Below are 23,859 nucleotides of genomic sequence, written 5' to 3'. Positions count from 1 at the left end.
TTATTCGATTTGGTATAATTCATAAAAAATATGGTATTATTAAAATAATTAATAAAGTTCTAATTCAATTTAATTCTAAATTAAAAATTTTTGTTGAAGGATCAAAAATATTAAATAAATTTATTATAATTTTTTATGTTATTTTTAAATGAAATTTTAATTTTTATGTTTTTAATAAAATTAAAGTATAGTAAATTTGTAATTAAATAAAATATAGAAAAAAAAATATAAATAGAAATAATCAATTTATTGGTGCTATTTGAGGGATTAAGTGATATAAATGAATAATTTTAATTTGACAAATTAATGTTATAATTTTAACTAATCTCTTTCATTAGAAGTAATTGCTAATTTACTATATTTTGATTTAAGAGATCATTACTTTGCTTTTCAGTCATCTAATGAGTTAAAAGTTTTTAATTCAATAGATAAATTAATTTAAATTAATTGATTCAATCTGAATTGGTATATATCTATGATTAATTCCACAAATTTCTGAACATTGACCAAAGTATATTCCAGGACGATTTATAAAAAGATTAATTTGATTTATTCGTTCTGGGATTTTATCAATTTTAATTGCTAAACTTGGAATAGTTCAAGAGTGAATAACATCATCTGATGAGATTAATACTTATTAATAATTATATATATAGCTATATAATTCATAAGATCAAAATCATTGATGACCGAAAATTTTAATTGTTAAAATAGGACATTTAATTTCATCTATTAAATATAATAAGTGTAAAGAAGGTATAGCAATAAAAATTAGAATAATAGGTGGAGTTGTTGTTCAAATAAATTCAATTATTTGATTTTCTGAAATTTTAATATTAATAAATTTATTATTTATAATAAATAATATTATGTAAGTAATTGTTGATATAGTTATAATAATAATAAAAATTGTATGGTCATGAAAAAAGATTAATTGTTCTATTAATGGTGAATTTCTATTTTGAAATCTTAGTTTTAATCAAGTTATAATTTCTAAAAAAAGATTATTCTTTATAAATGAATTTTAAGTTCAGTGCATATAATTTCTGCCATATTAGAAATTAATAATTATAATTCTATATGTTGAAATTATTGATCCAATTGATGAAATTATATTTCATAATAAAAAATTATTAGGATAATCTATATAACGTCGAGGTATCCCATTTAAACCTAAAAAATGTTGAGGAAAAAAAGTTAAATTTACTCCAATAAATATTAAAATAAATTGAATTTTTAAAATAAAGTTATTTATAGAAAATCCTGTAAAAATAAGGAATCAATGAATTAATCTAGCAATAATTGCAAATACAATTTCTATAGATAATACATAATGAAAATGAGCTACTACATAATAAGTATCATGAAGAATAATATCTTTAGATGAATTAGCAAGAGTAACTCCTGTTAAACCACCAATTGTAAATAGAAAGATAAAACCTAATGATCAAATTGTTGAAGGTGAAAAGTTAATTTTAGATCCATAAATAGTAGCTAATCATCTAAAAATTTTAATTCCTGTAGGAATAGCAATAATTATAGTTGCTGATGTAAAATATGCTCGTGTATCAACGTCTATACCAATTGTAAATATATGATGAGCTCATACAATAAATCCTAATAATCCAATAGTTAATATTGCATAAATTATTCTGATATTACAGAATGTTTCATTTTTATTTATTTATTGACTAATAATATGTGAAATTAATCCAAATCTAGGTAAAATTAAAATATATACTTCAGGATGTCCAAAGAATCAAAATAAATGTTGATATAAGATAGGATCTCCTCCTCCTGCTGGATCAAAGAATAATGTATTTAAATTTCGATCAGTTAATAATATTGTAATAGCACCAGCTAAGACTGGTAAAGATGAAATTAATAAAATAGGTGTAATTAAAATTGATCAAGGAAAAAGAGGAATTTGATATAATTTTATATTATTTGGTATTATATTAAGAATTGTACAAATAAAGTTAATTGCTCCTAAAATTGAGGAAATTCTTGCTAAATGTAAGGAAAAAATAGTTAAATCAACTGAAATATTATTATGTGCAATGTTATTTGATAAAGGTGGATAAATAGTTCATCCTGTTCCTGTTCCATTATTAATTAAGAAACTACAAGTTATTATTATTAATGATGGAGGTAATAATCAAAATCTAATATTATTTAAACGTGGGAATGATATATCAGGGCATCCTATTATTATGGGGATTAATCAATTTCCAAATCCACCAATGACAATTGGTATTGTTAATTATAATAAAAGCATGAATTTTGCAAATTTAAAGGTATTAATTATTTAATTAAGGTTTAAAATATAATATTTTTAATTTTGAAGATTAATAGTTTATTTAGTTAACTTAAAACCTTAATAAATAAATAAAGAATAATCTAAAAAAAATTATTAATATAATGAAATCATAATTGTTTTTTTTATATATTAGATATCATTTATTAAAAATATTAAAATTAAATAATATAAAATAAGTTATTTTAATATAAAAAAGTAAGTTTAAAATAGTTAGTATAATTAATATGATTATAATAAAGTTTTAATTAGTATTCATTTTATTAAAAATTCTATTATAGGGGGTAAACCTATAATTGAAAAAATTAATATTAATATATTTAATTTGAAAAAAAAATTTTAATTAAATAGTTATATTTGATTAATATAATTAATATTATAATTATTAAGTTTTTTAATAATTAAAACATTTAATAAAGAATAAATTAAAAAGTAATTAATTCATAAATTTTAATTTATTAAGATTGCAAATAGTATTCAGGTAGTATTATTAATTGATGATATAGCTAAAATTTTACGTATTGAATTTTGATTTAAACCAAAAATTGAATTTATTGAGATTAATACAATTAAAAAAATTTTATTTTTATTAATATTTAAATAAGAAATTATAATTAAAGGTGTAATTTTTTGTCAAGTTATTATTAATAAGCATGATATTCATTTCAATCCTTCTATTATTGAAGGTAATCATAAATGAAAAGGTATTAATCTTAATTTTATTAATAGTGATATTATAATTAAAATATTATCATTATTTATAAATAATAAATTTTTATTAATTAAAAAAATTAATAATAAAATTGAAGCAAAAGCTTGAATTAAGAAATATTTTATTGTAGCTTCAATTGAATAAATTGATGATTTAAAGTTTAAAATTGGAATAATTGAAAATAGATTTAATTCTAATCCTATTCATATTGATAATCAATTTGATGCTGAAATTGATATTAGAGTTCTAAATATTAATAATGTAAAAAATATAATTTTTGTTAAATTTAAATTTATCAGAAAAAAGAATTTTATTCTATATTTGAAGTATGAATCCAAAAGCTTATTTTAGCTTATTTTTCTTTATGGTATATACTTAGGTGTTTATGCATATAAATTTTTGAAATTTATGGATTAGGTAGTTTTTTTAAAGTATAATAAAAGTATACATAATACATGATTTACTCTATCAAAGAAACCCTTTTTCAGGAATTTTATTTTAAAAAATATTGTTTAGTAAAAAAATGCTTCTTGGTTTAGATAGAGATTGGGAATAATCTCAATAAAATTTTTAAAAAAATATGTTTTAGTGAGGCATGACGTTTGTAGTTGTCTAAAAAGGGGGGGCGTAGCCCTCCTTTAAAAAAAAAAGAAAGAAAAAAGAGTATATAGAGGATTTATTAATATATATAGTAGTATACATATATAGACTTCATATATATATAGTATATATATATAATACATATATACATCCATATAGCTTATATATTATAAATATATATATACAAATCCTTATATAGTAATATTATCTATACATCTTATATATAAATAGGGGGTTTTTAGTTTGAAAATTTAATTATTTAAAAAATTAAAGTAGGAATAGTCGTATAAATTAAGTAAAACAAGTATACTTTTTTTTGCTATAAAATTTATTTTAATTTGTTAGAAATGTCCATTATTAAAAAAAAATATGTTGAAAATTACATTTTTGTTTTTTTTATTTAAAAAAGTTGAGTTAAATTATTAAAATTTGTATAATTTGATTTTTCAAAAATTGGAAAAATAAAATTTCTTTATTCAATTTTTTATCATTATTTGTTAACTAAAATATTTTTGTGAGAAATTTTTAAGTATAACTACATAGTTGTGTATGATTTTTGTCTTCAAATTTGGAAAATATATTTTTATTTATTCGAGTTTTATTGTTTAATTTAAAATTTTAGCTGATTAAATGTATAAACCTGATTACACTAAATATTTTTTTTTTATTAAAATTTTAATTCAGGAATTAATCAGTACAAAAATATTTAAATGTATATAAATAGTCTTATAAATTAACTAAAAAAAGTACTTTTTTTGCTATAAAATTATGTCTTCTGGGTATCTTTCAAAAAAAGCAAAAAAGGTATTTGAATTTCTTTTTTTTTCATAAATTATATATATTATAATAAAATTTATAGTTAACTTCAAGAGTGTTAAGTCACGAAAATCAATTTTCAGGAGAACAAACACAAACAACAATCATTACTAAAGAACAGCAATCAATTTTCCATGTGAATTTACAACTGACTACTTGAAAGTAAAATCAAAACTGCATAAACGCAAATTATTATATTTCTATATATATATTTTTATATTTAATAATATGAATTAAATTAATTAATTTATAAATTATTTTTAAGGCTCAGGATAATTTTGGAATGGCGACGGTATACTTACTTTAGTGTCAGCATTTAGCAGCATAAGAATGAATAGTTCAGACAGTGAAAAACGAAGAAAAATAGACAATGATAATAATAGACATAAAAAAAATGGAGACCAACCTAGATAGTATTAATTGTATTATTTAATGATTTGTAACACTATAATTTACAATTGTTCAATCGACTTGAAAATTATGTGTGTTTAATGCGTTCCTTTTTCAATAGAAACATTTTTAAGGCAGTAAAGGTACAACAGCTGTATCATATGTACAACGGAAGTTCAACTTTGAAGAAAATATAGCAGTTTTAAAGAAACAAAAAATGAAGAAGGAAAATATAAGAATTTTGCTCGATGTAAATTATTTATGGCTCATGAATCAAACATTAAATTCATGGAATTAAAACTAAAAATATTTTTGAATTATTAACAAAATAATTTTAAACAATTATGTTTTATCATTGAAAAAGTATAATAAATATCTATAACCTGTAAATAACCCACTACACTTAGATACAATTATTTAAAGTTTTTTTTAAGTTATTTAAATTAAAAAGTAAAAAAACAGAATGTTTTAATGTCTTGTGGAGTTGAAGTGTTCTTAGCATCATAGGGTGCCTATAATGTACCATAATCATCAGATATCTATGGGTTACGACATATTATGTGAACTTTTTTTAGTCATTCTCTGTTGTATTTTTCATTTATAACAATCTATGACTGAGACTGATTTAAATTACTATAAACAAGTTACAGCAATGTTTATTTTTTATTCTTCTACTAAATTGGGAGTCTTTATTTTATTTCCTCAAAATAGTTCATAAAGTTTTTATGAAAATAGTGCAATATTGTTCACAAAATATCAAATACGACCTTAAAATTGTAAATATTATCTAAAAACTGTAAAATGTTAAAATATGGTGTAAAAAAATTGGTATTTTTAATTATAGTTTCATGAAACACATTTTGTACTTACTTGGCATATGTTATTTATTGCCATATAACATTTCTAATTTTATAATTAATATGGTAGGATTTGCCAATAATTATAGAACTTTAGAAATAAGAAATATTTAGCTGATAGTTCTAAGCATCGGTGTTCGCATTACATCTACAGTTTAAAGTTTTTATTATAAAATAATATATTTAGTTTTAGAAATAATGAGCATATTTTTTACTATTTTACATATTTAAAAAAAAAAAAATGACTAGTGTGACTTGCAATTGTTGTGCGAAAGACAATATTGTGATTTAATACTTTTTAGATTTTAGGAGGGTTGCTGGAGTTTTTTAGAAGTTGTTATTATTATTAGCTACGAATGGTTTAATCATTACTCATTCAGTACTGGTTTATTGACTTTCAAAAAATGTAAAATATTATATTAACTCGGGTAATTAGCATTTAGCACAAAATTATAAATATTAAATTATAATGACAATAATAAATATAAGAAGTTATGATAGGTATAAAAAAAATGTTAAGTAGGTACCTATATAAAATGATATCACACACAAAATAACAATTACCAAACTAAAACATTTTGAACAGTGGCGTCATTTTGTTGGGGGGTGGGGGGGGGGGGCAAGGTGGGCACTTGCCCCTGTCTGATTTTAAGATGACACGTCAAAATATCCCACGTAACTATTAATTAGAAATTTAAACCATTTTATACAAGTTACATAGATATTAATACATTTACTGAATACAAAAAATGAATTAAGACATTTTTAAAAATATATTAAAATGCTATGTTTGTTGTTAAAAATTATTACATTTATTATTATAATATAAGTTATATAAAGATATTAAATTATTTTTATAAAGCACAAGGTTGTCATATTCTCATAAAGAAGACAATAGTCTAATAAAATGCATCATAAATAATAACTACGTATTCAATGTATCTTTTGTGTCGATGTGGAAGAAGATAGAACACGATAATGTAAGTTTAATGAAATGTAATTTAAGTTATAACAAAACATTGACCTCTCAAAAAATATTTACTCAGTTCCTTGAATGTTCTATTCTTATTTCCATTAAAAATCTAAATTCACTCTTTCTTTTTGAAAATTGTAACAAAAGTCATGTTGTTTTTGTCTTGTAGGTATGTAGTCATGCAGAATTTGTATGTCGCAATCCATGAAGGAGAGGTATATGACACTTATCAAAAATGATATCGTTGGAAATCCATGAGTCTGTACCTACTCTGTTTCACATATAATATTATAATAAAAATTGTTTTTATTAATTTCTTTTTAATTAAAGCCAAAGTGAATATAACAACTTGTACACAAGCAAGTTCATAGTGGACCACCTTAGTTATTCATAGCATTATTAATTAATAAGTCAATACCAATGTAGTGAAGAATGGTGTAGATAGGTTCATACCATAATTTCTTTTGAAAAGTAGCTAGGTATAAATTAATAAATTCAAACAATATTATTATTGAGTAGGTACAATATGCATTTATTAATAAGCTGTTAAAATGTTCTGGATATTAAAGAAAATAACCATAAATAAATTTTACTTTACAAAAATTAATACATTTTTATATAATCTGTTAATCCTTACATTGCAATTGATACATCATTACGTCCTCTCATTTAAAAAAAAAAACAGCAATTGTTTGGATTAATGTGACAACAAGAACATAATATTGTAAATTTGTAAATGATTATGCAATTTCATTAGGCAAAAAATATCTACCGAAAATAAGTGAATAAAAAACTATAAGTGTGCAATACAAAGTAAAAAAATTATTGAAAAAAAAATATTATCCCTACACAATACAGTATACTGGAAAAAATAATTCAGCAGTGAAAGAGTTATTAATTGTATCTATATAGCTGTCTTGCTCAATGTTTAAGACAACATTTATACATTCATAATATCGAATTACTTAAATTTATCATTACAGCTAACAACGTTTTTATTCATTGGAATGTTTAGTAATTTGATAATTTTATCTCAATACGCATCTGTTTTCATGTACACACCGCAGATTATTTAATTGTTCTGAACCACCAACTCTGATGTAATTTTTTCACGAGGACAGACGTTTTTACATGCGTACATCAAGCAATCTAAGTGCCGCAGCGTTGGCACACAAACTTTTATCCCATAGCTATAGATTAACCATCGGATGAAAACAAATGTGCCAACGCTGTGGCAAATTGACACTTAGACTGCTTGGTTTACGCACATAAAAACGGTTGTCCTCGGTATAGAATTGCTACAGGAACAAGATAATCACATTTTCTGCAATATGCACACAAAAATGCATGTATGGAGTATTAAATTACCGTAACCATAGTTAGAGGTAGATACTAAAGATTTTGAGAGTGATTTTTTCATTACAGCCTGCAGTTTGGCGCCATCTCTTGAATTCTATTCAGCCCATATTGATTGATACATGTGAACACTGCAAATAAATAAATAATAAATGCATTATAAGGGATACAATTTTCAATATTATATTAATAGGATGTAGGTATCGCCGATGTCAGCGCAGTATTTTTTTTTCTATCTCGTACCCACGCGCAACATATAGATAAAACGCTTTCGCTTAAAATATTTATTTAAGATTTTTGAGTAAAATCAACTATTACAACCATTATGGGGGATAATGTTTTGAGGGTATGACATCGATTTTATATTTTATTGTTTATTTGACTTTGTAATCGACTTTCAAAATAAACAAAAAAAAGTTGTTGATATTAGTTGTAGGATATTGCTTTGAGACAATATTTAGACAAATCGATATGTCATACCTTCAAAAATATTATTCTCCATCATTTTGTAATGTGTGATTTTATTCTAAGATTACTTAAAACATAATTCTGCGTGAATACGTTTTGACTATGTTGGCCCACACAGATAGAGAAAACAAATAGTGCGTTGACATCATCCTATGAAATGCGAGAAGGCATGATTACAGTATTGAAATAAACAACACGGAAATGCATGCTAACAAACGAGACTTACTTGGTTTTGACTTTTGACGTTCGATTTTGGCATTCCGCATATTATGAACTAATATGCGTCATTTGGAAACCCGACCAAGGTAGTCGTAGTACAATAATGGATTGTACAACGAATACCCTGGTCGGAACTGAATGGCAGACTTCAAATATAAAACAATAAATAAACAACAGGAGACAGTCGCAGATAGAACCATGAAATGAAGAAGACGTGTCGTCGTGTCGGTTGTGTACGGCAAAAGAGAGTCCTTCTCTTTTAGGTTAGGAGATTGTGTCTTTGTGTACTTTTCCCGGTAAAAAGATCGCTGAACCATCCTATACTACAAAATGAAGAATTCATGGAAAAAAAGCTGACAGGATTTCCGTGGAGCAGAAAACTAAACACCGCTCCGTTTTTACAGCCCGCCCGGACACTTGGTAGAAATTCGCTAGACTAAACCGGTGTGAAAAATAATGCACCGGGATGTTTGGACCATATCATTTACATGGTTCATTATCCCGATGCGGGATAATGTGGGATAATTTTAAACCGGTTTAGTCTAGCGAATTTCTATTTAGATCCGTCGATCCGTCGATTCCTTAGAGCGTCCAATCGCGAAACTTCGTCGCGGCGGCAGTCGGTTGGTTTTCAAATTTTTCGTTCTGCTGAGCGTAAAATTTGTTATGTTACGCACTTGTAAGACAGAGACAACACATGCGAGTATCACGTCCTCTTAAGAGTCCAGCAATAATTCTAAATATTATATTGACATTTATGCTGAACAGAATTGAAATATTAAAAAAATATTAAAAATTATTATATTTTTATATTTAATAATATGAATTAAATTAATGAATTGAAAAACTGAATTCTCGTTTTTCTTATTAAAATTATAACAAGTCGTATAATTTCTGACAGCTCTCTGTTATTAATAAAATGCCGACTGATAATTACGAAAAATTCAAAGGGGGGAGGGGGGTGTGACGACCCTTTTAGTATGATACCTTATGTGTAGAGACTTTAGAGAATAATATATAAATGTATTACTTTTGTTTTTCTGTCAGGCAAATTGTTTAAATATTATATTGACATTTATGCTGAACAGAATTGAAATATTAAAAAAATATTAAAAATTATTATATTTTTATATTTAATAACATGAATTAAATTAATTAATTTATAAATTATTTTTAAGGCTCCAATATCGTAAAATGTTTAAATTCAAACACTCATAAAAAAATAAAATGATTTTCCGGTAAACTTTTTTTTTGTAGCAAAATTTGTGGGGAATCTATCAAAATTTCTTATGTAAGCTATGAAAGGATTTTTTTTTATTTATATACTTTCATATTTATTTCCTTTTGGGGTTCTGCTTATTAAACCCATAGGTTCCAATAACTGGAGACCACTTTAAACTCTCTAATATTAAATATTTTTTTAACAAGCCAAGACTATTCGCTACAAATGCACTCTATGTTTACATAGAGAATTAAAAATTTAATTTAATTTAAGTATTTCTTCGCTTCATTTATTGTGTGTCGTACCTTATTATTTAAGCATGAATATACCATTATACTACCAAATCATTCTTATTGTGCTTGTTATAAGTTCAATACTAATTTAACTATTACTATATTAAGAACATGTTTGACACGATTCAGACCAGATTATTTATTTCTACAGTTTTGTGTTAAATTTAAAATTAACCCTCAAAACTTTTATTAGTTCCATATTTAAAAAATAAAACTATTATTGCCATTATTTTTAATATTTGTAGCTTATATTATGGCTTTTATGTAGTTATTTTACACATAAAGATAAATTTCTTTATAAAATTACATTTTTACAAGTATATATTTATTATTAATAAATAAATTAATAAGTATGTTATTCTACAACTAATAATAATACATTTATTTCACAAATAAAAAAAAAAAACGAAGAAGTACAGATGTTAACTATATTATATAAAATAAATAATACAAAGATTGATAACTTCCCAATAAGCATAGCTTGAGCTGGGAAGTTTATTTGAATTCAGTTAATGGCATACTAAATATTTATAATACTATAGATAGAAATTACATATTACATTTGTGATTAATCATAAATTAATTAGTGTAAGATCAATATTATTTAAGTAAGATTTCAAATCATTTATACATTATTAAAATTTTATATATTAATTCTAAGTAGTCTACGTCATAATTTAATTTCCATCGAAATAGAACTTTTCATGCCAAAATGTTTGCGGTAAAGAGGTACATTTAAATTAATATTTGTTATGTAACGTGTATAATAAGTAGGATTAACATAAACATTAAATATCCAAATTAAAAAATTAAAAAATTGGAATTTTGACTCACTCTGAGTTAGTTATTGACATTTGAAATTTGAAAGCATTTTAATTTGTTTTCTATAAATGTCAATAAAATTTTTTCCACTGCGTCGAAATGCTTGAAAATGTAATACAAGGCTCTTCATAAGTAGTTATAAGAGCAGTTGCAAAATATTAAAAATCCATATAGCCACGACTTTTTTTTTATAAGTACCTATTTAAGATGATGGTAACTATGTGTACTTTTAGATAAGAACATTATCTGTGCTGAAGCGTCGTCGATATGTTGATATTTTCATTTTCAAGCGAGATTTGAGTATTTTTAATTTTTGATATTTCACATAGCCATATCTTGCTTGAAAATGAAAAAACCCGACGCTTGAGCACAGATAATGTTCTTACCTAAATGTTTGATAATATGAAAATTCACTCTAATATCAAAACTAACATAATATATATATATATACACACGTAAAATAATTACAAACATATTTATACGGAGTGCATACACCGGGCAGGCAGTCCACATGGCCGAATTTGTCCGGTTAAATATCTGTTGTCAGCCGATTAAGCGCAATCGAAGTTTAACCGTACCAGACGGTGCAATTGGCCCTTAGTAAAGCCGGATTCACAGCTGCGTCATGTGTCGTGCGGTGTCGATAAAATCGTACTGTGATTGGATGTTACTTTTTTGGTATCATGTAATAACCAAGTTGCAACCGAGTAAACCAAGGATTGACTACTGTTCAACTTTTAAACCATATTGGTTACCAGCCGTAACCATATAATAACCAAGCCCTCGCACAACACGACACACGACGTAGCTGTAATTACGCCTTAACACGAATTTTATATTCGTCGCGCTAACCGCCGTTGTCTAGCACGTACGCGTTTATACCGAACTGGGAAATTTCTATCCCGCACCAACCGTGAAGATCGAAAGTAATCGCGAATGTAAAACCGGCAGTCCACGTGTCCGTTGGCTAATGCGAGGCGCATGCACGACGATCGGTCGATTGGACAGCCATGCCTGAGCGCGAATTTGAGACAGTCGACGTGCCCATTTCTCACGGCTTCTGTGCACGTGCGCGAGTCCCAGGGGACGCGGCGTAAGTACAGTTGCTCCAGGCACGCCAAACGGCCGAGACGCGCCGCTTCGGCGCACGATAGTGCGTCGCCCGGACACCAGTTACGGACTGCGTAATGGAAACAGTCCATGTCCCCAGATCTCACGGCTCCTGTGCACGTGCGCGAGTCCCAGGGAACGCCGAGCTTGCGCAGGTACGCCAGGCACGCCGCGTGGCCATAACTCGCCGCCTCGGCGCACGTTTCTTCGTTGGCCAGACACCCGTTGACGATCGTGTAACGGAGACAGTCTATGTTTCCACTCCTCGCGGCTCCTAAGCACGTATACCAGTCAATGGGAATATCGTTCGCGTGCAGGTAAACAAGGCAATCTGTTCGGCCATTCTTCGCTGCCTCGTAGCCCGCCGCTGCTGTGCACGGACACCCGTTGCTCAACGCGTAATGCAGACAGTCGATGTGCCCAGATTTCGCGGCCTCTAGGCACGTATCGGAGTCCCACGGAACACCGTTCCTGTGCAGGTATTTGAGACACTCGAGTTGGCCGGACATCGCTGCACTGCTGCACGCGGTCACGGAGCTTGGACAGCCATTCTCTAACGCGTACCGGAGTATCCGAAAATGTCCACCGGACGCGGCCGTCACGAGCGTTTCAGGACCCCAGGTTTCGCGCAAGTACCGCAATAACACGATGCGCCCTTTCACCAAGGCTTCGCGCCACGTGCACTCGAAGTCCCACGGGCAACCGTTGTCCAGTGCGTACTTCAGACACTCGATGTTCTCATATCTAGCTGCGGTGGTGCAGGTCTCAGCGTCCCAGGGACACCCGTTTTTATGGGCGTATATCACACAGTTCAGGTGTCCCTTCATGATCGCGTGACAGGGTACGTTCGTGTTCCACGGGCAGCCCAACTCGTGGGCCATCTTCAAGCAATCCACGTGCCCATTATACGCGGCCATGTTGCATAAATATGTGTATCTTTCGGTAATTTCTCGGAACAGAACGTTCGAGCATATCTTCGTACACATAGACCGTCTATCGCCGTTTGGACGGAACTCGCCACTGACAGTGTTAAAAATGATAATTTCAAATAATGCTTTGCAACACTGTTGTAAATCCAAGCGCGGTACTTCATAATCCCAATACTGGTTCCGCTGAATTTCATTGCACGTTCTGTAAGCAATCATCGCCAGACTGAACACTGCGGAAGTACTGTTGTCGTCGGCCATGATAACGTGATTGTCCAAAAAAGAAAATCACGGCCAGAGGACGCCCTGTAAATGAATAAAACACAAAACATGTAGAACAACAATCAATTATAGAACAGCCACGTGGCTGGTATGAAAATTCAAATTTTAAATTTATAGTCAATGCAATATATTATTTATATTTTAAAAAATGCGTAAAGAGGTATTAAGGATTATTATCTTTAGAACGTACATACGAGGTAAGTCCAGTAAGTAAGTGAACTCATGGCTGTAGGTTATATCAAAGCTAATTATCACTCAGAAATTCATTAACATTTAAAAGAAAGAAACACGGGCTTAATTAGCACCATATGTGAAAATAAATTTGAGGGATTGTTGTCCACCCACCATTTGCCACAAAAAAAGAGAAAATTTCTTAAATAGTAAACTAATAATGCAAACAATTTAATATACAAATATAATACGGTCTTCAAATATTCTAACAAAATCTATAGTTATATGAAAGTAAATGTATTCCACGAAATATCAAAAATGGTTCAGGACTACTCAAAATAATTAAGCACCCAGCCACGTTAAACGTCAGCCGTCACTGTATGTACCTTTGTTATATTTATGTAAAAATGTATAATACTGCATTATAAAAATTGCAATTTTACCATCAATGATTAGGTAGATACAACAATTAAAACTAAAGGCGGACATCATTGTAAACGAATAATGATTCTGAGCGAAAACAGGCTGTGGTTAAAATATATTACAAAATATTAGGTACTAATGACTAAGTATATTTTCCGATATTATTGTGAATTGCAATTAGAGTAATTTATTTTACTATTAGGCATTAGTACTATACAATAGGCTAAATTAATTTTTGTTGAAAAAATTGCATTTGAAAATGTCATTGTGTGTATAAAATATGATAATATTTTTTAAAAGTTTTAAGTACCCAGAATATTATTTTTAAATTACAAAAAAATCACTAAAATTATTATACTTCGTTTAAATATTAAATTTGAAATTTATATAAAAAAAACTGTATAATATACTTTTTTAATTGTTTGGTTATAGTATGAACCATTTATGACAATCCTTGTTTAAAATTTTCAATCCTTAGCTATAAAAATTTAACATTTTATACATTTATAACTACAAAATATTTTGCAAATTTTCGAGATTTTGACGAATTTTGTCAAAATGTTCATTTTCAATGTTTATAAATAAAATTGTGCCTGTGGATCTTTAATATTTTTTGGGTGAATATCCAATGTCTAACATCAAACGCTCATAAAAAATGAATGAGACTGTAGTGTGATTTTATCTTAATATCGTCTTACGATATACCTACATAGATCCAGGGTTCGTAAGTTCATGCACTAAAATATATATAAATTAGCATTGGAAAAAGATGCATTAAAATAAGCACTAAAAAATGTAGAAATATGCATTTATAAGCATAATATTTTTAATTTATGCACTCAAAATATGTATAATGTCAAAATTATTTACAGATTAACGCTTGGTTGTCGATTGAAAAAAATCTGCTCCAAATTCCGATACAAAATGTTTCAAACCGCCAGCAACTAATTGTTTTTCTTTCGGAAATGTTTAAGGTGAAATATGAATACCTAATTTTGTTTATCGTATATAATGGTACATATACTGAACCTTAAATATTTTTTGTTACAAAATAAAATTTCCGAAAAATATTTAAGCGTATATAAACTTTTTGATAGAACTTTTATTTAGACTTAACTTTAAACGGAAAAATAGTTCTTTCGAAAAAACTATTTCTTCGTCGGATTTAGGAATTACATTACGTTCAAAAACTGGGTGGGCTGAGCCTACCCAAGCCCTCTCCCCTAGTTGCGCATATTAATGTGACTTTCCGGTTACTTTTTTTTTGTTGAAAGTAGCAAAACTAATGATGAATCTTGTATTGAATTTTTTAATTTTATATATAAATAGAAAAATGTAACTCAAAATAATCTATAAATTTTTGTGATTTTGACAAATTTTGTCAAAATACTAACTTCAGACGCTCATAGTAAATGACCGTGGACTTATGCTATATATTTAATTTTATCCAACAACTTATGAGGAACCTTGTATTAAGCTTTCAAGTTTTGTGATCGAACGAAATATGTGTTAACGGCAATAATTTAAAAAAAAACTAATAATAATCGAAATTTTCTTATACCTATAAATAGCTCAAAAAGTGTCAAAATATTTTGATAAAATGCTTGTATTAACATTGTTGAAAATTGCATGTATTTAGTATTTACGGTTATTTTCTTTAAAATTGCACTAAAATACAAAACTGGAATTTTGTTAAAAATCTATGCTTTTCCTTATTTTTGAGAACTACTGAATAATAATTATTGTATTAAATTTATTAATATTTGTAATAATTTTAAAGTAATACCCATTTCGATGATATGAATATAATGCTATCTTTTAATTTGAGGTATGAGTTTATAAGGTATCGGCTTGATTGTTACTTATTATAATATATATATAAATGTATTAAGTAATAAGTATCTATAATATTATGCAATGTTAAATAAAAAAAAAAACATTTTAGAACTGGATAAGATTTGTTTGGGTTATAAAAAATTATTTTGGTTTGGTTAACTGTCAACTGGGTATCTAATGGCATTTGCATATGTAATGGTAAATTCATTTTAAGGGTTCCAAGTAATTTTAATGAAGTTCTATATAAAAGAAAATCTGAATTACAGAGGACACCACTCTGTTCATAGATGTGTTAAATTTAAATTTGATGATATGTAATTGATAAATCATTGCATACGAAAAACCATTATGAGCGATTTTGTGAAGAATGTAGATATCAGAAACAAATAATATTATTATAGCCAATTGGTTGAAATTATTGTTAATTTTTTCCAAAAACATCGCATAGATATATTATTTATTTGGGTAGGTATTTAAAATCTAATATTGTTGTGATTTGGCCCACTTTTAAGTTCTAACCCACATTAGTCGGCCTGAAAAGGGATATAAATTCTATACAGGGTGTGCGTATTAAAAAAAAATTAAATGACGTCACTGACGTCTGACGATGATAATATACCATCAAGCGACAAGTTACAGATTGTATCTAATAATTTGTAGGGAGGCTGGTCAGACGACAATAATATTACTCTTAATTCGGAGGTTCTGGGGCCCCTATAATGTTGGTATAATAAGTTGATAATGTTTTGATTTAAAGTTACGAAAAACAAAACGAGTTATGAGAGCTCCACTCTGAATTATCGGTTTCCAAACGCCTTTTAATACAACATAATAAACTGTAGTAATATCCCAAATACGATTTAAACAGAATTTGGACACCTTAATATTTTGGCATTATATTTATAGGCTAGTATGAATCTACTTGGGTATATTAAATACTTATACAAAGTGGTTCTATAATCATCAAACAGCTCAGAATCGTTTTTCTTATACAATGATACTATAACATTGAATTCAAATTTAACACCATCCATTACAGTGACCCACTTGTAAACTACTGTACAGCAGAGTGACATCCACTTACCCACCTTTTTTGTTATCAGTACATATAAAATGTATTATACTTAACTACAATATTGATATAGTTAAATAATGTCCTAGACATCTTAAGTTTGTATATAATATATTTTGATAATATTTATCTTTGACTTTTCCTAATTATAATATTTTACAAAAGATAATAGTTTTCTAGTAAGTAGCATCCAAAACATAACATAAAATAATATGAGTATTGTAAATAACAGGAATTATTTGATAAAGGTTTTAAAAAGCATGTGATCAATTGATGAAGGACACAAAATACTTAATTTATAATACACAATATTCACAATAAAAAAGTTTTAGTTGAAAAACATCAGATATATTATAACTTCAAATAAAAAAAAGGTTGGTAAGTGGATGTCGCTCTGCTGTACAGTAGGTTACAAGTGGGTCACTGTAATGGATGGAAAACGATTCTGAGCGAAAACGGTCAGTGAGCCTATGATATTATCAAGTATATTTGATGATATTATTGTGAATAAAGTAATTTATATATAACCTCCTATTTACGTAGAGCCTTGTTTTAAATTTTCAATCCTTAGCCATAAAAGTTAAACAATTTATACATTTTTAACTACAAAATAATTAATAAACTACAAATTTGATAAATGTTGTCAAAATTTGACTATAAATGCTTATAAAAAAAAATTGTGCCTATGTATTTTTAATATTTTTCAACTGCTATTAGAACGATATATCAGGAGCCTTCTATTAAATTTTCAAGCTTTTTTACTCAACAGATAAAATTTTATTGATACTTATAGAAAAAAAAACTAAAAAAAATGGAAATTGACAATGTCCGTAAACCGCTCAAAATAAGTCAAATGTTGGAAAATGTTATGGTGTTATGGTGTATAGGAAATGCAACTATAAACATTTAGTCAATATTGAATGTTTTCAAGTATCTACAGTCATTCGTTTTTTAATTACAATAAAATAAGAAAATTGTTACATGAGAAATCGAGTGAATATCAAATGTTGTAAAAACATAAATTTCAGACGCTCATAAAAATTTAATTTAAGTTTCTTGTAGACATTTTTTTTTTGATAAAGGTAGACAAACTTATGAGTAATCTTATATTACATTTTCAAATCTTAGATTTAAAAAGAAAAATTTTAATGAATTCTCAACTCAAAATAGTTTGCTAATTTTCGTGATTTTTCTGTATTTTGTCAAAATTTGAACTTTAAATGCTTATAAATAAAAACTGTGACTAAGGATTTTTAATTTTTTTCATCTGCCTTTGAAACAATAACCTAGGAGCCTTCTATTAAATTTTCAAGCTTTTTTACTCAACAGATAAAATTTTATTGATATTTATAGAAAAAAAAACTAAAAAAATTTAAAACTGACAATGTCCGTAAACAGCTCAAAAAGAGTCAAAATATTTGAAAAATGTTATGGTGTATAGGAAATGCAATTATAAACATTCAGTCAAAATTTCATGTCCCTACGGTCATTTGTTTCAGAGTTACACCAAAACCAAAATCGATTTTCTCGAAAACAGATTTTGCATTAAAATTCCCGTTTTTCCTTAATTTTTCTTTTGTTTTTCACGTCGCTTTTGAAAACTACTGGGAAATTTTTACTTTTGACCCCCCAAAGTACCAACTATATTCACTTTCCTATCAAAAAAGATACTGTTGAAGAAAATCCAAGCACTTTTACTGTCCTAAAAGGTGATGCCAGACACAAAAAAAAATAAAAATAAAACACACATCATTGTAAAATCAATACATTCATCGCTTCGCTCAGAATCTAATATTGCCAGGATGTCGAGGTTTAAAATAATTTGTTTGATAATATGAAAACAAATCTATTAATTACATACAATGTTGTTGAGAATTTACAATATATTGTATAAACAAGTGTTTGTGATGATATTATACAGAATCACAATTAAGCAATTAGGCTCAAAAGATTATTAATTTATTTTGTTCTTGTCATATAATCGTAATTTAGATTATAAATTATCTTTAGTATTCATAACTAGTAAATAAATATGGGGAATGACACGCTTAAGTATTTCTGAATACGGGCATATATGTACAAGCCATAGGCGTCATTACGGGATAGCGAGGGGTAGCCATTGCAAAGTAATAGCTATGATACCCCAGGAGAAATATAATATTTATATATATTTATGTATATGTTCTGTGATTTCAACGTACATATCAACCAAGGAAAAACGGGAATTTTTAAGCAAAATCTGTTTTTGAGAAAATCGATTTTGGTTTTTGGTGTAACTCTAAAACAAATGAACATGACATTTTCACTGGTTGTTTATACTTGCAATTTCTATAGACGATACAATTTTAAAAATATTTTGATTTGTTTTGAACTGTTTAGAAACATTTTCAGTTTTCAATTTTATTAGTATTTTTTTCTATGAATGTCAATAAAATTTTATTTGTTGGTTAAAATAGCTTGAAAATTTAATACAAGGCTTCTGCTATATTGTTCCAATAGCAGTTGAAAAATATTAAAAATACATAGGCACAACTTTTTTTTACAAGCATTTAAAGTTTAAATTTTGACAAAATTTAATAATTATTTTGTAGTTAAAAATTTATAAAATGTTCAACTTTTATAGCCAAGGATTGAAAATTTAAAACAAGGCTCCACGTAAATAGGTTATATATAAATTACTTTATTCACAATAATATCATCAAATATACTTGGTAATATCATAGGCTGACTGACCGTTTTCGCTCAGAATCGTTTTTCTTATACAATGATACTATAACATTGAATTCAAATTTAACACCATCCATTACAGTGACCCACTTGTAAACTACTGTACAGCAGAGTGACATCCACTTACCCACCTTTTTTGTTATCAGTACATATAAAATTAAGAGCACACAAATTGATATTTAGTTAAAGTAAATGTAATTACAAATTAAGAGTTTAATACCTACTTAAATATAATATATAAAAAAAACATAAAAATGATACTTATTAGAAATATGTAACACAAACTACAAGTGTAGGTACTTACACATAGTTTTATCCAGATAAAACAATTTACAAAATTACTATTACTTTTTCATGGGTTGTTATACATCATCACTAATTAGTTTAATTGTAGTAATGAGTAATCGGTTGTCCTTTTAGCCTTAGTCTTAGAATTAGTATAAAGCTATAATAGTGTTATACTATACACAATTACACACTAAAGAGAAGTCTGCCGCCACCCATATATCCTATTAACTCTAATAAAAGGCTATAATAAATAATAAACATTTAAAAAATCCAGACTGATAAACCGTCTCCGCTCAGAATCGTTTTTCTTATACAATGATATTATATCATTGAATTCAAGTTTAATACAACCCATTATACATTGTCCCACTTGTAACCTACTGTACAGCAGTGCGACATGCACTTACCCGCTTTTTATACTGAGTTTAATATTTTTTGTTTTTTACCTAAAAAAGATCAATGTTTTCAATGTGAATGTGAGTTATATTAAATGCTGATGATATTGGAAAAGTTATTTTAGTTGAAGAAAAAAATCTAAGTGGGATAGAAGAAGAAAATATATATATTGGTACAAAATATGCTATGTTAGTAAATTCATAATCAATTTTAATAATAAAATATAATTACTTATACTTATTATGACCTTCAAGCAATACTTCCAACCTTTAGGAGGTTGAAGTATCTGTATTCTATTATAAATAAAAATTATCCATTTATAATTTTATGTTATAAGAAAATAATCAGTTTGTTATATTTGAAACAAAGGTGAAGCAAATAGGAGTTAAGAAGACACCGAACCGAATGTGTTGTCATTGTCTTACAAATGTACAACATGGCAAGTTTTACGTTCACAATAATACATTTTACTATGTAATTTGTAAGATTACAGTGAAATGACCTCTTATGAAATTTAAATCTAAGATTTAAAACGTAATTAGGGCATCTCATAGGGTGTTTATTATATTTTAATTTTAAAGCGAGTTCTGATTATTTTAAGATGAACAAACAATTTACAATTTTAAAATACTCATAACACGCTTTAAAATTAAAATATAATAAAAAGCCTAGAAGTGTCCAAGATAATAATCTTACTTTTAAATTTTTATTAAATTGTATAGTGATTTATTCATCTTATAATAACTAACATCAATGAATAACTTAGTTTTACACAGGAATTATTATAAATAAAATCTATTGTTACTTATTTATTATTTGATTTAATACTCAAATTACACAAATAGACAAAAATGATTATTTAAAAACAAATAGTGACATAAGTCAATATGTTTTCAAACATTTGTTAATAATATTAATAATAACACATCTATTTTCAACATCTAGCAAGCATATTTAAAAACAATGCCAAGTAACATATTTTTTCTATTTAAACAACATAAAATGTCATTTGTAGTGTTTTGTATGTACATAAAATAACTAATTGACATGTTAAAATATAAAAATATTAAATGTCAACAAATTTGGTACATATTTTCATATTTTGTTTTTCTGTTTATATTGAACAATTAGAAATATACATTAAGATACAAGCAAGGGTCGATAAGATACTTGAGAGGATTAAAACACTTGCTTTCTCTGGTTCATTAGCAACACAGAGAAAATGCATTCACACAAAATCATAGTGCAGCACTACAGCTTGTAACTAAGTGATGTAATTTAAGTGATACCACTGAGTCAAAACATTCAAATTTTTTAATTCTAAGTCTACCTTACTAAGTAAATTTAAATACCCTTTACAAACCTTGATTCTGATACTTAGCACCACACGCTTCAGTAGCCGGACAATTTTGGTAACTATTATATTTTATCTTCTTGGATTCATTTGACAGTATTTTTCAGCGTCAGCTGAAATAGTGATAATACCAAATCAATCAATACCTAAAGTTATATTATAAACATACTGCAATAGTACAGTCGTAGAGACTATAATAATATAGAATCTAATTAATCACATATATTCTAAAGCCCGTCTAACAGCTTGGTAAATCAAAAAACGTACGTATGATACACAAGCATACCAGGCCCACCTATTAGGAATATTTAATATAATTTAATCAATAATGAAAATACTACTTATCGTGTATAAAGTACAATATTTCAGTAACTTACATTAAGAACTATTAGATTGCTGATTCAATTCAGTAACATGACCGGACAAGATTTTTAAGCAAATTTTTCTGTACATTTATAAAATTGAGTACAGCAGTAGGTACAGCTTGTGACAAAGTGATGTCATTTAAGTAATACCACTGATTCAACACATTCAATTTTGAAGTCAAATTCTAAGTTTGCCTAACTAAGAAAACTTTTCAAACATTTACATACCTTGATTCCGATACTCTTCGCCACGCACTTCAGTAGCTGGACGAATTTTGGTATCTATTATATTAATATTATCCTCTTGGATTCATCTGACAGTATTATTTTCAGAGCCGGCTGAAATAATGATAATATCAAATCAATCAATACAATAATATTGTAAACATAATGCAATAATACAGTGGAGGCTTTAAGTAATGTAGAACCGAATTAATCGCATACATCTTAAGGCCCGCTGGGGCGTATGAACTTGAAGAAAATCTATATCGAAAATCTCTCGTTAGATGCGCATGCGTGAAACGGGCCTATATAGCAGGTAGGTACTATCTAATGTTGATCTTTAATACAATTTAACCAATAGTAAATTGAAATGATAAATGACTATTGGATTGCGGACTGGTCGCGATTAACACTGGGTACGATGAAAAGGAACAGCTATTACAATGCGTCATTGTGGCTTTTATAGTAAACGCAACCTAACCTAACCGGTATGGATGTAAAAAAATAATCACTCGCCACACCTACTACGCCCAATTACTACGACCAACAAGTCGCAACTCACGACTACGGAAGCCGGTCAACTGTTCTTACTAACTGGTAATAATTTCAACGACGAACAACCGAACCACTTGCTAGTCGTATAACTTACTTATAAGTCGTATCGGCGGATCGACGTCTGAACGCACCAGAGACTATGACCATAGAAATGGGAATGGCCGTCAGCAGCTGTGATCGGTAAAATATTACGGCACAGTGTTACTATAATAATAATAATAATAATACTAATAATAATAATAATAATAACATTATCGACGCGCACAGTCACTGCGTAACACTGCTACTGCGGTACGCGATACAGACCATGATAACTAATCACTAATCAGGTATGTCGGCAGCTTATCACAAAAATACGAGTTTTGGTCCTATATGGTTCGCGCTGCTGGTCACAGCTGTTTTCGTTATTCGTGCAATTTGGTTGCAATTTTATCGTTTTTTTCCAATGACCACCAGCCATGGGCGTAGTTTGGTATAATTATCTGTGGCGGCTATATAGGACTACAGTATTAATAAATAAAAGTAAACACCATGAAAGTTGGGCTGCCATGAAAGTTTCTGCGGGGCTGTAGCCCCCATGCATGCTACGCCCATACTGCGCGGCGGATAGGCTGCCGACCACGGTTTAAGATAGAGAGGACTGGAAACGAGCACATTTTTAACGGGTCCGAAGACGTGCCTCTGCTGATTTCTGTTGTACACGGCTACTTAGTCTTAACGCTACCTAGTGGCTGGGTGGGTGGAAAATGTAATGATGGTAAGAATGAAAATATTATAGCATACAGATAGTTGATATTTTACCAAGCAGATAGCGTACATGTTGGCTGTGCACAAATTTGGGCGGGAAAGAGTAGAGGGACCGAGGCAATATTGCGGTCCGGCTCCCCGTCACCCGCCCATCGTATCGTTTCCAGTCCTATCTTAGCCCGTGCTGCTGTCATACCTTGTTTAGTAATATCACGGTACAGACGGTATGCCGACCATAGAACACGAGGCAAATTAACAAAACGCGCTCTGGTGGAAATAATTTGTACCTTCCGGATTCGGGACGTCAGCTGATACCAATATTCGTATAGATTGAATCTCG

At 28.2% G+C, this 23,859-nt stretch overlaps 1 protein-coding gene and 1 pseudogene across 1 annotated transcript; both read right to left on the bottom strand.

The window, feature by feature from the left end:
• Positions 1-404: 404 nt before the first annotated feature.
• On the bottom strand, positions 405-8,755 carry LOC132933447 (cytochrome c oxidase subunit 2-like; annotated as a pseudogene).
• A 2,814-nt stretch (positions 8,756-11,569) lies between these two features.
• Positions 11,570-23,156, bottom strand: LOC132936356 (uncharacterized). The gene is made up of 5 exons (XM_061003074.1): positions 23,079-23,156; positions 22,867-22,976; positions 22,224-22,334; positions 21,640-21,743; positions 11,570-13,387 (listed from the first exon to the last, which is right to left on the bottom strand). The coding sequence occupies exon 5, from the start codon at positions 13,340-13,342 to the stop codon at positions 11,879-11,881; it is 1,464 nt and encodes a 487-aa protein (XP_060859057.1). The 5' UTR covers positions 13,343-13,387; positions 21,640-21,743; positions 22,224-22,334; positions 22,867-22,976; positions 23,079-23,156; the 3' UTR covers positions 11,570-11,878.
• Positions 23,157-23,859: the final 703 nt, after the last annotated feature.

Source organism: Metopolophium dirhodum, chromosome 1, assembly GCF_019925205.1.
Source record: "Metopolophium dirhodum isolate CAU chromosome 1, ASM1992520v1, whole genome shotgun sequence".
In the NCBI taxonomy this organism is placed as follows: Eukaryota; Metazoa; Arthropoda; class Insecta; order Hemiptera; family Aphididae; genus Metopolophium; species Metopolophium dirhodum.
This window is presented reverse-complemented; position numbering and strand designations above follow the sequence as displayed.